The following is an 18,696-nucleotide window of genomic DNA, read 5'->3' as shown; positions in this document are numbered from 1 at the left end:
TGCGTTTATTATTTCCCAATCGAAATTCTTGCACATTCCTATATTATATTAATGTTATAAACTAACAACGTGTAAGTGTATAACCTATATTATATAGGTACCTACCTCCTATATACTAGCATTGATAAAATTCCAAAAGGTAATAATTTAAAATACTTATTGACATTTAAATTCTTATACAAGGTCGAAAAAAACTTTAAGTGCCATATAATATGATCAGTGGCGTACCCAGGAGGGAGGGGAATAAGGAGACTTAAGCCTCCTACCATTGGTCGTTTATGGTATATATCGTATATAATAAAAGGTAAAGTACAAACCATTATATTTCTGAAAACGGTTTTGAAGAATCATTTTGCGTATTACTTATCAATTATTTGTAGAGGGTATTGCATATCTATATCAAATAAATATTACCATTAGTGTTGAAGAAATAATTAATAAACAGACTAAAAAAAAAGAAAATTACATTTTGTACTATAATTGTTTAATTTAAGGGTGTCATTTCAACTTTTTGAAAGATATGTAAGCAACTAGGAAGGCCAAAAAAGTTTCTGCCGACCAATATATATTTTTTTACGTTGTGGCTTCAACAACTGAGGTCATTAGACTGTGGAACTGTGGGGTAGGGTAATGTAGGTTTTTAACACGTATGTGTTGGTTTTTGGCAGAATTTTTATGGGGGCACTTGTAGGTATCTGTTATACCCAGTTGGGGGATGGCGGCCTCTCTCTCCGGACACTGTTAGTACTTAAATTTAAATATTTATAGACACTATATTATATCTAAAAGCAATATTATTTTTATTTTTTTAAATACTGGGCTCCACTGAGAGAATTCATGTGGAAGCCCATGGAGTTCTAAATTACATTATAAGTACATAAATAGTGTACCTATCCAAAACAAATCCTGAAATCCTCAATCACAAATACAAACTAAACATATTTATATTTCATTTAAATAATTGAATAATTATATCGCATATCCATAAAATAGCGGATACTGAAGACCAATCAAAAATAAAGATTATTTTTGCTCAGCACAAAATAAGTTATAACCAGGCCAAAATACATAATCTTAATAAATTGTAGGTAGGTATATATAAGCATACTTTAAATGAGTAATGACCCTCTGGTTTCATTGTTTGTGGTTTTGAGTGTCTTGACGTTTCGAAATAAAATTTTATATCAGTATATTATTCTGTTGGGTATTTATTATTTTAATGGCAGGTACCTGGGTTTAAATTTTTTTGATCCCCTTCCGTACAGAAATTATGTATACGCCACATGGGTTTCGGGATATAGTAATAACGACCTAATATAATATAACGGATATCAATTTCTGATATAATAAATTTTTAGCCCGACCCGCGCCCCCAATTGAAAAGTCCTGGGTACACCAATGAGTATTATGGTAAATGCCTATATAAAATGAATCTTAATTTAAAAGTGAAGTTTTCAAACAATTAAATAGACATAATTTAAACAGATATCTCATATATATAACTAGATAAGTATATTATAATCTTGTGTTAGTTATTATTTGAATCAAATCGGATAGAGGTTCTCGATTAAGAGAAATGGATTATCAGATCATGGCATAAACATCATAACTGTAATTATCTTTTATAACTTTTTCAAAAACTTTTTACGATGTACGTCTGTAGTTAACAACTCGAATACATTATATACCGTAAAAAGTTAATCGATTAAAACCTTCACAATTTATATTATAATTAGGTATGTATTTATATAAATGTAAGTAGGTACCTACATTCATTATATCAGTTTAGATCGCCCGTATAAATTGTACAACACTGCAAAATGCTGCCAATCTTACATCTTTTAATGTCGAAGTCTACTGTGACATGAAGTAATTTTCCTTCTGTGACCTTCATTTTCTTATAGGTACTTTGACTTCCATTACATATTATATTAGCTCTAGTACTCATGTGGTGGTTAATTTATAGTTTGTAACATTTTACCACCAGAAAACATTGTTATTCAACTGTAATTTATTATACATTATGATAGTCATACGAATAAAATATTCCACCGTTACCCCCTATAGCATACTATATACGTAATATATATAACAGAGAATACAGAAATACGTATGAAATTATATTTGATGTTTATTTTTCTCAAGGTTGATATTTAAATATACAAAATTAAGTTAAACGCATATGTAAATAAAATCTTTTAATACCGAGATTTAATATGATCTGATTCTGATGTATAATGTATTTGTATATATATATACTTGTTCTTTATAGTACAAAGTATTTAAGTATCTATGTATAATAATTTGTTGTTAATTTATGTGCACCTGCGATTACACGTTCAACTATATATGACGCGTGTTATGTGTATTATACATGTAATCATATAGGTACCTATGAGTTATAAGTTATAACCAAAGTAAATAAAAAAAATTCTACCTGTTGATAATTGTTGGTATATGCTATAGGAGAACGGATTTCAGATCGTACTCAAAATTCAAAAATAATTGTTTTAAACATCGAAAACGTACAAAATTCACTGCAGATCGAGAATGGCGCGTAACCGGCATTTGGCAGGGGGAGGGGTAATTTTTTTCTTAGTCAAAAAACTTTAAAATGTAGTACAAAGTTCCTCATACATGGTTCTTTTCTTATAACATTTTAAAATGATCGAAAATACATGAGCACAATTTTTTTTAGTGTTTGAAGTTAAAATTTTGAAAATATTTGTAGAAATCGAAAAATTTTGCAAACCATTTTATGTAAATACTCAAGAGTCAAAACTTGAAAACTGAATTTTATTGCCCTTACACACATTTTAAAACATAAAAGATACATTAGGCATAGTATTTTTATTATGCATTTGAAGTTTAATGTCTCTGCAATTCGATATTATCAAAATTGTAAATATGGATATACGAAAAATAACGATTTTAGTTATGTATATTAAAAAAAAAAATGTTCGCAGAAATTTAAAACTATTCGCTGATATGCATATTATGAGTTATATTGCACAATGTTATTTTCAAAATATTTGTATTAATTTTAAGCTATTTATACCATTAACCTATTTACGGTACGTCGATATCGACTTGTAAGTTATGATATTATTTCATGTTTTTATCATAATATAAAATAATAATAATAATAATTTATAAAATATCCTTAGAATTAATATATGTTGGATACACTGTCTCCACTTAGATACATTTCAGAATTCAAATTTAACACATCCATTACAAACAGAATACCTACTCTTTATGAGGAGTATAATCGAAATATGATGCTGTACAGCAGAATGAGTTCCCAGGTTTTTTAATAACTATTCTCTCCAGTCCAATAGCTGAAGGCATATATATAGTATTTTTAAAAAACTTATTTGTGGTTCTAAATTTTTTTCAGGTTTGTTTATATTTATTAAGGCTGGACTAGACACTAAACCCGTTGAGCAAGTCCTCAGCTATTGTTGATTGCCGAATTGAGAATTAATAACTTAAATGTTTTCCCAAGAACTCTTAAATTTTAATATAATATACACGCCAATTATGGAAAGTATGATGGCTGTCTCCCTTCCTCCTTGGCTATTCCACTTCTGGTGGATTCATTGCTTGCTGCAGAACCGCAAACTTTATATTTTTAATAACAAAAAATATTTTAAAAAGAGCAATTTTTCAGTAATTTGATTTTCTTTAAATCAAAAAAATATCTTATATTAATACGATAAAAATATATATCAAAAACATTGTCTTAGATTCATGTTTTGTGTTGATTATTATACAACAAACAAATAATCATGGTTATATTTGAAAGATTTGGTGTTAGTCATTTTTCTTGCTTGTTGTACTTAGCTGATAAGGACATTTCGAACTGTAAAATATATTGTCCCTAGTGGTAAATCTTAATTGTAATAATATGCATAATATTGCACTCGCATGAAATAGATTTTGCCCCTTAACCAAGAAAATCACGAAATCGAGAACCCTGCAGCCGACTAGGGGTTAATTTGTTTGTTTTTGTTGGTTATTTTTCAGGCGTATAAAAGCCATAATAAACCTCGGCGTGTACATGAGGACCGCGAGGTGGCTGACCGTGGCCAATTTATTGTCTTAAACAGTTTAGAGCGTTTATTTTTATCACATATTACACCTCTACATAAACCGACGTCGACTAACGATAAATAACCAAATAATAATACATTTACTTATGGAAGTGACTGGCGACGACCTCCTAAGGGGCTGCAGCAACGCGCGGTCGGACCGCTTTTCTTTTCTTTTCTAAAAACCTATAAAATCACAACGGTAATAATAATTAGTATAAAATTATATTTATTTGGGAAAATAAAATTAAATGAAATATAAATTTATCTAGAACCTAACAGCTTACAATTATTTACCTACATAATAAAATAATATTATTTTTCTCGAAAATCACTGGAATAGACAAAGAAAATTAGTGAAGTATAGACTATAATAAAATCACTATAACAAAAATCAGACATTCTGTACATGTATTACTTTACACTGGTGGACGTGAAAATCGCACGTTTTTCGCGTAAAAACACTTTCGGACGAGTGCATTGACGAGGCTAATACACTTTTGCTTTTGCATGTGACTTTATTTTTATGTGCTTTCGTTGAAGATAATAATAATAGTGCGTATCGCGGAATACACGGGTTTCCGTTGTTAAATATTACGCCTCGTCTCCTTCCTCGGTGTGCATTAACGACTGTTGCTTAGCTTAATTTTAACTGTTTTTTTTTCCGTCGGCAAGTGTAATGTAATATATCATTTTTTGTACAATTTGTAATGTTTCCTGCCGTTCCAAGGCTCTCTCTACTCTCGTAATTAAGCGGCCACTCGCTCCCGTAAACGGTCTCTCTCGCGCCGTAGTCCATGCGTATAAGTACATATTATTTATTATTATTATTATTATTTTTACTCTCCGCGTTAAATTTTCCCACCAGTCAAGGTTGGCATTAATAAGCCACGGACACGACCAAACAATAGCTTATGAATTAACCACCGCAAAACGAAAGCTAGTCACGTTTTGTTTCGTTTGTTTTAGCGAACTCGATTTTTTTTATATATTTAATATTGTATATTATTACAATAGGTTTTATATTTTCGGTGGAATTTTGTTGTGTGTGTGTGTGTTACACTGAGGTTTTTCGTATGATATCTAATATTATGTAGCTATCGCCCGAAAAACCAACCAAACCCACAACACAATCCTTCTGTGAGTACGTTTTCATTTTTAATGATTATATCAGCTACGTAGGTATACAACATAATAGATGTTCACTTAATAGAGTTCACACAGACATAAAAAGCGAAACTGTTTATTTGGTACCCGGCTATATCAATATATTATGGGTTGAATGATTTTACAGTGTTATGATAAAAATGATATTTTATTTGAATGTAATTTAACGAACCAGAGTACAACAGGCCACCACTCGATAGGTCAAGGTTATTTCGGGTAGGTAATTAAAAATATGACGTGCCCCAGGTAGTATCTATAATATGTGTTTCCTCGGGGGACCAAAATGACGGTATAATAATAATACCTTGAAACCATGCGCTCATCATGCTGTACTAATATAATACCTAATACAATAAGATGCGGACGATGATATACACTGACTCATTTTTTTATTACGTTTGACCGGTCGATACGAATCTATTACTTCACACGTATTATATTATACTCGCCGGTGCTTACACTGCCTATAAGGGTTACCCTTCGTCCCGGTTTTCAGGAACTTTTCCGGTTTTGAATATTATTTGGCGTCCCTTTGTCCCAATATAGAGCGTTTCGGTTCAACTAATCATCCCGGAATCAAATTATGATATTTTACTTACGAAAAAATAGTGTGTTAGAACTGGTGGTTTTACCGGTGGGGGGGATAGTGGTACAAATTTTTCCATAAAAGTTATGCATACCAAACATTATTGTCCCGGTAAAATAAAAGTAAGTAAGTAAAATAAAATGTGGCACCCTAACCTTATAATTATTAATAATTGTACGTTTCGATCGACACCGCACATATACAAATATTTCGCTATTCCATATAATATATCAAATATAGGTATTTAATGTATAGGTATAGATACCAAAATTTGCTCCACACTATAATATAATATATTGTTAAGCCAGACAACGGTATTTTAACAGTTTATTAACTATAAATTATAATACCATCGATTATGATTTATGAATACTATAGTATTAGCATTCAATGCTAATACTAACATCTACTACGCACAAAATACATTAATATAATATCTAATATTTTTCCAGATATACGGATCCCAATCACGAACCGAGAGTTGTGTATTCAAAAAAAGACGTCCGCCGAATGCCCAGTGCGCCAGTTCTACCGTCAAGAGACATATTCCGCAGGAGCAATCGAAGCAATAATGGTATCGTCGCCTCTGAAAGTGGTATGTATATCATACATTAATATTGACTGTTACGTTATCATCGAAATGATAAATTATAAGATTATACCTTTATCGTTGTAAGAGTATTTTATCGTTGTCTTATAATAGAAAGTATTGTGGTTTATTCTGCGAGACATTCAGGAAGCCAACTATCCGTTATGAATTAGGCTATTAGCGTGTAGTGTATACGGTATACCAATAGGTTAAACAATAAGCTTGATCTTGAAAATGTTTAAATATAATAAAACTATATTAAAATTGAATAACAACAAAAGTGCAGTCAGTACAAATTATATTAACATATTGTAATTTGAATGTGCACCTACTGATAAAAATAATTATTTTAACCGTTGTAAGGACTTGTAACCGTCTATTACTCGATCGAGTATAGCAACAATGAATAAAATCAAAAACCGTATCGGAGTAGCAAATTCTGTATTGTTATTAATTACAATTAAACAATTAATTAATATTCGTTACTGTATAGAATAAAAAGTGCAGTTCCAAGTATAAATAACTATGTCACTTGAATATTTTTTATCCAATAATTGTCCCGGAATGATCAAGTTATGTGAAGTGCTAAATATCAAATTATTGTGACGACAGGCGTGAAGATTTTAAGTCTCAGATACCTAAAAACCAACTTCAAAAGCTCAGAAAAGATCTCCTTTAAATATTATATATCCATTTTATGGTAGGGCCCACCTATGAGGCCAAGTACCTGCCTTATAGGGCTATCCCAAAATCATATCAAAACGCCTGTATAGTGTTTTCGTCAATTTAAATAATGGCCCATGAATTCAATTTTTTATAATATTGTTCACATCTCAGCGTTTTTGTTTAAAATTATAATACAATTAAAATATTGTACCTTATTGTGGCTCCACAAGTCTGCCGTGATAATATTATTTGTATTACCTTATTTTAATATTATTAAGATTTATTTATTTTATATGGTAAAAGGCATAAGTCGGTAGCATTTTGAAAAATTCTAATTTACCAGTAGTCACATAAATACATAATCACTGCTCGATTTCTCCTATGACTATAATTATGAGTAACTATTATAATATATTACATAAATCGTAAAATAAATGATTTCACGATTTTAACTATTAAGTATATCTAATTTTATGCCTATTACAACAACTATTACTTCAATCGTGTAATTTCAGTGTTTCAACTTCAATTTAAATCTCAAGAGAATAATTTTATGATTATATTTTGTCAACCACTATACCTATTAACAGCAATTACTAAAATCTCTCCACTTTTCTATTTCTACTTTTATTTAGCTTTTACTTCCAAACCGAAATACATTACAATATATATGTACACATCTATACCTATTTTATTATAAACTCTAATAACTACCTGTGTAATAGTTATATTTTGAGTACCTACTTGAAAAATTATTTGATAAGATCAGATTATTATCATTACAGATGGTATTACAATGGTTGGTTTTCAAAGACTTGGTACCGTACGTGGCTACAAATTCGAACAACGACCGTTACCTATGGTCAAAGACAGAAATCGTAGCGGTAGCGATCCACTACATTTGTACTCAAGTTCTTCTGACGAACACGTCGGTTCCCCTAAGTATGATGTAACCATTTATTTTTTTATTTATATAACCGACTTAACGTTCGATTTCTTTTTGCGCTTATGCAGTATGGATTTAGTAGTGCCTAAATCTAGCCTGACCCGTAGTCATGGCTGTTTATACGAACCAAGCGATAATCACCGGGATGGTTCCCAGTACGTGGGATTCGAACAGATGTGGCAAAATAACAATTACCAATTAGAGGTTTGTATATAAATTATATTATAACATGTACAGTGTACACTATACATTTGAAACTAAATATAACGCACTATGATAAATATATAAATAATTAAATACCAAATACAATATTTGATACTAAAATGACAGTTTATTTTTTTACTTTATTTACAGAAATCGTGTTCCTCCGTCGACGAAAACACTGGGAGGACTTGGCCGGACTCTCTCAGCGACGAAGATTTAGCAAAACTACGCCCTCTATTGTTCCTCGAACTTTCCTCCATGTTTGACAGTGCTGGTATACCGTTTCATAAAGGAAAACCACATAAACGCAAAAGAAGAGAAGGTAATTAAAACTGCAAACGGAGACAAACGTTACACATTTTGTTAATAGTTATTTAGCATTATTCGTTATTGTTATATCAGAAGGTACCATTTTTGGTGTTTCGTTGTCAACGCTTGTCGACCGAGATGAGGCCATCGCTAACCGCCGCCTTCAAGTACCTTTGATTGTCCAGAAGGTTCTCGGACAGTTGGAGAAACGTGGATTGGGCGAGCAAGGTCTGTTGCGTATGGCAGCCCCTAAAGCGAAAGTCGATAAACTGTGTTGTGCTGTAGAGAAGTTTTTCTATGCCAAGCACGAAGAAGCCGATCAGCTGTTAGAAAAATGTTCCGTGCATGATCTAGTTGCTTTTCTGAAACGTTTGCTCAGAGACTTACCCGGGTTATTGCTCACCCACGAGCTGGTCAATTTGTTTTACCAGAGCTACTGTAAGTATCTATAGTGACCCATACTCGATTGTATGCTCTATGAACTGAGTATAGGATGTACCTAGGTATATTAGACTGTTTTAAGCCATTATACATAATATTGTTCTTAACTTGCAGCTGTACCCGATACTGTAAGGGCGCTAAACCTATTGGTGCTACTGTTACCTACAGAGAATAGGGCCACATTGCGTGGCCTCTTACAGTTCATGTCTAAGCTGGTCGATTATCAGCAAAGACACGACCTGGAAAATAAAATGACCGAACATAACGTGGCCATGATCATTGCACCGTCTCTATTCCCCCCTAGGTAAGATAATATAAAAATTAAACAAAAAAATTATAATCATAATATTGTTTGTATTACTATTATAGGTCCGTGCATTTGGAGAAAAAAGACTTACAGTCACATCTAGACCAGGCTGCCCGTAGCTGTCGTCTAACCGAAACTCTTATGAACCACATCGAAGAGTTATGCCTAGTTCCTACAGACCTTATGACCCAGCTTAGACACAACAATGAACTGTACCAGTGCAGACTGAAAGAAAACAATAATCCCGTGAGTATATGACATTGCCCGACACTTTATATTTATGTTATTATCAATAAAACTAAAAAGGCAGTCCAATAAATACAAAACATTTTATTAATTTATTACATATTTTTTTTTAACAATCGTTATTTATTTCAGGTAAGAAGGTTCCTTGGAAAAAAGAAAACAGATATTGTCACCAAAAAGATCAACAACGAGGTAGATTATCAAGACGGCGTGGTCCGCGTTGATGCACCACAATTTCGGATTTCCGGTATACCGTTATTCTTATCTGATTCCACCACAGTCGGTGACGTAATACTTAAGTAAGTATATTTCATTAGCCATTATATTATTATTATCATTAGATAATATTATCTTATCATCAGATATATAATATATTATTTGTTACGTACCTATATGAAAAACTAATTTAATATGCTTTTGAAGGATTGTGGAAGAAGCTGCTAAGCAAACGGTGACAAAAAACGGGCACATGGCTAAACCTGGCCGCAAGGACCTCAAGTCAAGGGCATTAACTGAACTTGCTCCCAATGGAAACTTGTCGTGCTTGTTAACGACTGCTGATCCTGATATGGCCACTCGGACACATTTTCTATACGAAACTGGTGGCAATATCGGTAAGGCGTAACATTTAATTCTCAATAATGGAAAATCATATATATATATTGTCTAATTTACTTCACGACTGAACGATTTTGTACAATTACTTACTTATAACTTTATAAGAATTTAAAGTTATTTCGAACAACACAATATTAGTTTTATTATGATTTCGTGTATTCAAATTAAGGAGTTCGTAGTTTTATAGTTTTGAAATGTATAGTTATATAAAAATCATCACATAAAATTATAAACAATTTTTGCCGTATACCAAAGTGAAAAAATATATAGGTGGTATACCTACCATTATTGAAGCGCAACAGTTCTTTTTATCTACTTTAGATCTGAAATCAGTTGTGAATTAATTAATTAATCTTTTACATTTTTATAAAATATAATATTATTTAATCTTTATATATATGACAATTTGCCCTACTTATTTTTAGTGAAAAGAACTACAATTTTAAAATTTTAAAGTTTTTTAAAAGACTTGAAAACCATCGGACTGAATTAACTTTTAAAAATATGTATTCAATAAAAGTATTAATTTTTCCACCGGAGTTTCACGTTAACCACTAAATCGCAAGAACTCGAATTCGAAACAACCTTTCATATTAATAATTTATACATGTTTATTCTATTATAATATGGTGGCAACATAATGTACTCATGTGAAATTTTTTACGGTTGCGTACAGGTCAGCGGCGCATAGAACCCACCGCCAACATGATGGCCGTATACCAAGTGAACCCGAACGCTCAGTGGTTCGTAAAATGTGATCACAGAAACGGCATGACACACGTATGACTGACATGATATGTCGTTTGAGTTGATTTACTTGAATTTATTTCTGTGTGATCAGTAGAGAGTGTAAAACCAAAAATCCATTATATAATTTTTTTATTGTTTTGTTTTGATATGTTGAAAAAACCGAGATTTTATACTGTACATTTTATTAAGATGCATATTGCATACAATATATTGTTAATTTGTATTTGTATTATTATTATTATTATTTTTATTATTATTGCTATACCTACTTGTTTATGAGTTATGATACCAACAACTATAATGACGTAATCTATTTATGTATATTTTTTTTTATTGTTTACTTTATTGTCGATCAAAATGTTGTATGAATAAAGAGAGGGACAAACAAATTATAATTATTATACAATTTTGAGCACACAACAATATTTTTTTTTTTACACTTGATGCTTTCTTTTATTAAACGTCAAATATTTACTGCATCTGATACACTTTGGAAACACCGAAATCAAGTCATTGACATTACACAGTTTTTGTAAAAAATATTATTAAAAACATTAAACTTAATGTATAAACATTTTTATTACCTATAGTAACTATATAATATTATTTTAATAATGTTATATTTGATATTTTTTTCACACGCAACATACGTTTTTCAAATTGAACAAAAACATTATAGGTGATTTTATTAGTTTTATTTTTGTAGATATAATTTTACACGTAATTGGCATCGTGAAAATAATCGTGACGATAGAACCCCTTTAAAAAGCTATAATTATAGCTAGAAGCTTCTATCCCCATTTAAAAAAGTTCCTAAATGCAAGTGAAATCTTAGGTCAATAAATAAAAGTTTTATTAATTAAAAATACGATTTGTTAACTTTTATTCAAAAATTATGTTAGTCCACCTGGCGCCTACTCATGCGAATTTCAAAACAAAAATTATGTTTGTTGCCGGGTAGTCAGCGTAAAAAATATACAAATAATACAAGACACTGTGAAAATTATTAAGACATTTTATAAGGCATTTTTATGATTAATTACTTTATTTATACATTTTTTTTATGCTTAAAAACTATTCTGGTTTTATGATTATAATAATTTTTAAAAGTAAACTATTCTTTTACAATCTTAAAATGAATGATTTCTATAACAACATTAATATAATTGTTTTATTGTTGTCTTATTTTATTTAAGAAGTTAGACCAGCAGTTATCAAAATGTGGTAGGTATATGTAACTTGTGTACCACTGGTGGTCACGTGGAAGGCCGTGTAGTGGTAGTATATTAATAAATTAATATTTTTACTAATTTTTGTAACGTATTTAATAAAATGTTTTGTTTTTTGTAAGTAACTACTAAATATTATATTGTTAAATCTACCAAAATTATTATTTTTGTACATTATTATTGTTATAAATGTATTGAAATTTTGAATAGTTCCATTTTTAGTCATTAGTGACACATAACTGTACGTAATAAGTGGAATGCAAAAAAAAGTTAGAAAACCTCTGAGATAAAAATATTTCGCTAATCTAATAAATATGTATAAAAAAAAATCATAAATTTTATATTAATTATTTGGAATAGGGACTTGCACCTGAACTAACAGGAAACTGTAACACATCCCTAATAATCTTTCAAAAATTAAACACCCAAAACCCATACAGCTCGTATGATTTTTTTTTTTTTAAACACCCTAATGAAACATTCAGGTTAACCCGAAACCGGAACCATTTTTTATTATATAATCTTATTATGTGATATACAATTTAGTATTTATTTTATGTGGTTATTTAGTTGTAATAATAATGATATTAGGAAATGACTTACAATCAACTATAGATAAATACTATAAATATTATTTTAAATAACTGGAAAATAAAATCCAATTCTATCATTCGATTCTGTTGGAACCAAATCGCCAAATATTAAATTATAATTTATTACTTTATTAGCATAGAATAAATTCAAATATAGCCAATAGCAATATACCATATTGACGAGTTTACATGCATGGTAGGGTCTGGTCTGCATAGGTGTCAACAACTAAACTATGTATTGACAACCACCAAATACTAGTATAACACTGTAATATATAATTTTATATTTTAAATTTTAAAACAATAAAACATTATTAAAAAAATATCTAATAAAATAACTACTTATAAAAATCATGTTTTTTTCGGGAATACTAAACACTTGTTTTCACCAATATAAACCCTAATAATAACGGTTATTAAACCCAAACGTAGGTATGTTTGAATTATTATTCCGGTGTTCGAACATCCGAATACGTCCAGCACCCAGAATCTGAAACCCAAATATATTATTCGGATGCAAATGTGCAAAGCCCTGGTTTGTAAGTTAGGAACTACAAAAATCACATTGACTAATTGCACATAAATAGTGTAGATATTATATATATAAATAATAAAGTATCGGCCAATATATTTCATTAAAATAAATGTTTACTATAATGAGCAAACAAAACTCTCTCTAACTGACCCCACCCACTAAAAAATTTGGGCGTAGCGTTACGGTTCGAAAATTTTTCATTTCAGCACTAACCTTTGTATTATAGCTTTATTATTGTGCCTATGCGACTTGGCGAATTTCAGCGTTACTCATCTGTCTATACTCATCACTACACAAAATTGTAGTATAATGACTATGACTTTTTTGCATTTTTGCATTTTTATTTTAACCAATGCCACTCTGCAAAGTGGGTACTTTATACAAGTAAGAATTATTATGCTATAGGAATATGTACGTAAAAAAAATGTTGAGTGGCGAATCTGTGACATGTTGCATTGTTGCCCTAGTCTAACAAAAAGTGAAATGACTCCAATAATATTTCATATTGTCATATATTATCGTTTTGAGTACTAAGTATTGGCGCAAAAAAAAATTGCAAAAAGTCAAATTTTGAAGGTGGGTGGGGCTGGAGTAACGTTACCCCAGCCCCACCCGTGGAAAATTCGACTTTCCGGAAAAACCGTTAGAGCAGGAATTCCGGGGTTTGCGGTCAGGAATTGGCAGGAATCGAGCACTAAAAATTGGTGCAAAAAAAATTGCCAAAAGTCAAATTTTGAAGGTGGGTGGGGCTGGAGTAACGTACGTATTTATTAGTTATTCCTTATTATAGTAGAAAAAAATATCCCATTTTTCTTTTCTGTAGCAAATTGCATCTAGTTTATAATATGTTTTGTATTTGGGGCGATCAAAGTGTAGACATTTCTTAAAAAGTAGTACACAACACGTAATCAAAAAAATTATGCAAAAAAATTTTTTACAAAATAAGATTTTCGATTTTTTTTTTGTACCTATTTTAAAATCTATCTACTAACGCAAGAAACTTGCAATTTTTTCAAAATATTTATATTATTAATGTTTAGGCATGATAAAATTATTTTGGCTTTTTATGAGTTATTTATATACATATAATATTTTTTTTATATTTTTATTCGATATTTTCTATACGATTTAATTTTAGTTTGTGAGTAAAAAGTAAAAACTCAATATAAGATTCCTCACAGGTTATTTTTACTGCAATTAAAAATATCAAAAATACTTAGAAACAATTATAAATTATTTTTTAATAGATTTTAAAATGTGTCAAAATCTCAAATTATTTTGTTTCGATATAAGCTGACGAACATTTTCCGTGGCTCAGAATCGTTTTTCGTTGTATGCATTGATTTATCATTGAATTCTAATTGTAGACATAATTACAGATACCTACTCAGCGTTCCTTCCCGGGTATTTTTATTTTTGTATAATTATTTATTATCTATATTATATGTAGCCTTCTATTCTTCATTCTTCACGGTGGTCCTGTGGTAGAGAATATGCGTTCAGCAAAGCAAATGATTAAGACTTCTAAAGGGCCTATGAGCATAGATAATAATACATGTATACAAGTATATATCCATCCCATACAAATTTGAAATTACAAAACAAAAACAATTATTGGGGGACGGAGTGGTCGAGCGGACTACGGCGTCGGTTCCGACGAGAACCTCAACCACGGGCGACTCCTCTCTCCGGGCAGGCAACTATCTAGAGCAGTGGTTCTCAGTCTTTTTAAGACTGCGACCCAAATTGATCTCCGAAAATCTATCGTGACCCATCCATGGTTTATTTACAAGATCAAAAATGAGTTTTGAAAACAAAATTTGATTACTATTATTATAACTTATTAGTTTATTAATTTATGTATTATTATGAATATAATATTTGTATATAAAAAATAAATTTCTAAGAGTCAATATAATTCAAAAAACTTCTGGCGACCCACCAAGAATTGACTCACGATCCACAGTTTAAGAAACGCTGGTCTAAAAAGTGAGGTCGCCATCCCCCGACCGGGCATAAATAAATTACTTTAATACCAATGATATAGATTATACTTAGTTACATAGGACTTGACCGTCTTCGCTCGGATTCGTTTTTCGTTAACAATATTATTGTATAAATATCATTTAATTCAAATTTAAAAAAATCAATTACCTACAGTAACTCCTCTAGACACCTAGCTATATATATACAGCACCTGGTTAACCACTTGCCCACTTTTTTCTTTAGTTTTTATTAAAATGTAATATTTTTTACTATAAAAAGTATAAATTACTACTTTATAAAATAGTTATCTGACAAAACACTGGCCCCCGGCGACGTGCCGCTTCTGTCACTCTAAATCCGTGGACCTGCGTGCAGCCATAGGTACAATGACATGCTGTAAATACCGCACGATACACGGTCTTAAAACTTAAATTATGATATATACATTTTTCTGCAGCAAAACCTATTCGAAGCAATTGATAACAAAACAGGCATTATATTACCTACATATAGGTAACACATTGTTGCGCCGCGGAAGCAATGCGAAAGCAATTCCCGCGGCGCCGTCGGTTCAAACAGAAAAAAATAATAATAAGGTAACACATTGTTATGTATTATTAATTTGTTATTGTTATCTTCGTTAACAATTATCGCGTACCTACCACTCTATAATATGATACATTATATCATTGTTACATAATATTATGTAAAATATGGAATATATAGGTAAAGTACATATAATATAGATCACGCGTACATGAATTAGTGATGATAGTCACTTGTCGATGAGCGTTTCCAATCGAGTGCGGTTACGACGTCGATTTATATAAGCCGACGATCAACGCATCGAAACATTTGCACTCGGCCTATCATGTTATACATGTATACTATTAATATCGTCACAATCGCAAACAAACGGTAAACCACCTAAACCCTCGCTGATTGTCAAACCACACACTATAAATAATAATTATATCATAAATCGTAGTAAATATTAATATTATTATGTAATATAATATAAATAATAAGTCATAACTATTAGATATCTACAATATACTACCTATATGTATCGTATGAATCGCGACTATATAGCATCGTCTTTAGGTATACTCTGTATAGAGATCGGCGGCGGCGACGTCGTCGCTTGTCCAACATAAAAACTTTGAGAAAAGTCGCACGGCGGTTATTTTGACGACGACGCGTGTTCACCGCCCGTGGCCTTGGATTGCCGCGCGCGAACGCAGCTTTGTGCGCGCCGCCTCTTCCTATACTTGCCCGCCCGGTCGGCGACAACCGCGACCGCGGTACATTATTACTACCGGCGAGCTCGACACACGGCACCGGGTCGTGACCGCGTTCCGAGACCAGAACATTATCGGAAAAGCACCGCGCGGTCGCCTCCGCCATGGAGGCCATCGGACACAAACTCTTTCAGCTCGGCGACCCCGAGGGAAAGGGGTTCATCGTGAGGCGAGATATGCAAGTAAGCGAACAGATGATAATAATTTATTATAATAAGTAGAATACGTCTAGTGTAGAGGTATATAATATTATGCATTGATTATAATATATAGACTTTACTTGTTGGTCGTCGTCGCTGCAACCGTCACGCGCGTATAATATAGGCGGTGCAGAAAAGTAGATACGTAAGACGGCGGATGATTTTGGTGTTTTAGTCGGAAAAATTATGAATTTAGTTCGTTATTATTTATGCCATACATATCACGAGTACGGTACAGATATTATTATTACAACGCATTATTTACAAAAAAATCTATCATTCGCGCGCGCGCGCGTGCAGTCTAGAACAGAATAGCCTGTATATGCCCGGCTCGAATCCACAAGCTATACCGACTGCAGTTTATATATTATTAATACCTAAGTAATAAATAATCTGGCAAATAAAGCTCCTGCGGTATATCGACAGATAACGTGGGATTTAAGACGAGTGGAGTGACGATAAACTCTATTGCGTGGTTGGCCAGGCGAATCAATCGAGTGTTGGCCACGAGTCGTCATCGTCACTATATAAATTTACAATCGATTCACAAACAGTTTAATATAATTAAGACATTATATAGTGATCGATCGCCACTTTTAAACTTTTATTGACGTTGACGCTGTTCTTTGAGTCTTGAGAAATGCACGCGCCATAAATAGCTGGTAGGTATATTATATACCTTATTCAAAACTAATTTCAAAATAAATTCAAATCACGTGTTTTCATCGGTGACGGGTGAATGTCAATAGTTAGTGGCGTAATGTGATACACCATCATACACCCACATATATTATAATATTATATACCTATCGAAAATTTCTCATATCAATAGGTTAGTACCACGATTTAAGATACTATCTTAAATCGTGGTTAGTACATCCGAATTCCGAATTTTAAAATATGTTATTATGCGATCGCGAAAAATGAATTAAATTTTAACTGTTAAGTAAGTTATATTATATCGTTTATGCTGAAAGTTGCCACATACGCGCCAGCGATTTTTACGCCCATAATAATGGTGAACACTTGTTTAAACATGCATGTTGTCGTACCCAGTTTCCCATAGAATTCTTCGAAACCATTTAACACCAAAATTTTAACGCGAACAAAATATATTCTTACAAACAACACAATAAAAAGCTATAAAACATATGTGTATTGCACATTATTATTGTATAGGTAAACTGTATAGAGTATACACACTGTTTAAAATGTTTGTGTCGCACAGTCGTGTGTACAAACTAAGCGCGAGAAAATAAAATGTCACACTTGTATTACATGCAATGGAAATATGTATCAGGAAAATTATAACAATTTTTTCGAGTCCTATTTACGGCCTGATTCAAAAATTGAAAACAATAAATGACAATATAATCTCGTCGTACGAACCACATTACCTGCAGATGATTATTATTTGCGTACATAATTATTATAATACCTATGTCTTTTTATCTTATAATTTCGTTTCAACGATCGGAATTTTGTCCTAAATACATTTTGGTGTATTGGAAAATGTATGGCGTCTTAAATTTGATTCGCTATAGCTGGTACGCGCATACAACTCGAAACCAGTCCATCGTCGAACTCAATAACGCGCCACATAACAAATTATTTTACTGCTTCGTATTCTAAATAGGTAGGTAAGTATAGTATATAGGTACCTATAATTTTTTTTATAATGCACCCGATTATTATTAAACAACGAACAAGCGATGATAATTATCGTAATTTGTGTCCTAACTACACAGTTATTGTCCGCGCACGGAAAGCAATATATGAATATTATACGACGGCAGTGACGAAGTACATATTATTACTATTATAACGTATATTATACTATGACGCCGTATAGACAATAAATATTAAAGAAAAAAAAAGCATGTATAAATTCTCATAGAACTGCACAGTAGGCAGTAGGCACCTATACAA

General features: G+C 31.6%; 2 protein-coding genes and 1 long non-coding RNA gene across 7 annotated transcripts in view; 2 read left to right on the top strand and 1 right to left on the bottom strand.

Annotated features, from left to right (window-relative positions):
• The window catches only part of LOC100166061 (rho GTPase-activating protein conundrum), a 67,536-nt gene extending 56,190 nt beyond the window's left edge, over positions 1 to 11,346 (top strand). For all 3 annotated transcript variants that reach the window (XM_001946439.5, XM_029487126.1, XM_008186376.2), the window contains 10 exons: positions 6,300 to 6,442; positions 7,888 to 8,044; positions 8,117 to 8,252; positions 8,403 to 8,574; positions 8,655 to 8,999; positions 9,117 to 9,306; positions 9,372 to 9,555; positions 9,688 to 9,854; positions 9,979 to 10,169; positions 10,850 to 11,346. In XM_001946439.5, coding sequence (XP_001946474.2) covers positions 6,300 to 6,442; positions 7,888 to 8,044; positions 8,117 to 8,252; positions 8,403 to 8,574; positions 8,655 to 8,999; positions 9,117 to 9,306; positions 9,372 to 9,555; positions 9,688 to 9,854; positions 9,979 to 10,169; positions 10,850 to 10,959 — 1,795 coding nt within the window. In that variant the 3' untranslated portion in view covers positions 10,960 to 11,346. The remainder of the gene's footprint in view (positions 1 to 6,299; positions 6,443 to 7,887; positions 8,045 to 8,116; positions 8,253 to 8,402; positions 8,575 to 8,654; positions 9,000 to 9,116; positions 9,307 to 9,371; positions 9,556 to 9,687; positions 9,855 to 9,978; positions 10,170 to 10,849) is intronic.
• Positions 11,347 to 15,858: 4,512 nt separating this feature from the next.
• LOC115033719 lies at positions 15,859 to 16,453 on the bottom strand. The gene is made up of 2 exons (XR_003839022.1): positions 16,327 to 16,453; positions 15,859 to 16,223 (listed from the first exon to the last, which is right to left on the bottom strand). It is a non-coding gene; the product is annotated as an uncharacterized LOC115033719 (long non-coding RNA).
• LOC100163938 (EF-hand calcium-binding domain-containing protein 4A) overlaps positions 16,125 to 18,696 on the top strand; it is a 23,632-nt gene continuing 21,060 nt past the window's right edge. For 2 of the 3 annotated variants that reach the window (XM_029487124.1, XM_029487123.1), the window contains exon 1: positions 16,125 to 16,749. In XM_029487124.1, coding sequence (XP_029342984.1) covers positions 16,672 to 16,749 — 78 coding nt within the window. In that variant the 5' untranslated portion in view covers positions 16,125 to 16,671. Of the gene's footprint in view, positions 16,750 to 17,254; positions 17,430 to 18,696 lie in introns of those variants that run through there. The other variant, XM_029487125.1, reaches the window with a different exon arrangement.

Source organism: Acyrthosiphon pisum, chromosome A1 (genome assembly GCF_005508785.2).
Source record: "Acyrthosiphon pisum isolate AL4f chromosome A1, pea_aphid_22Mar2018_4r6ur, whole genome shotgun sequence".
Taxonomy (NCBI): Eukaryota; Metazoa; Arthropoda; class Insecta; order Hemiptera; family Aphididae; genus Acyrthosiphon; species Acyrthosiphon pisum.
Note: the sequence above shows the minus strand (reverse complement) of the source record. Positions and strands in the feature narration are given on the sequence as shown.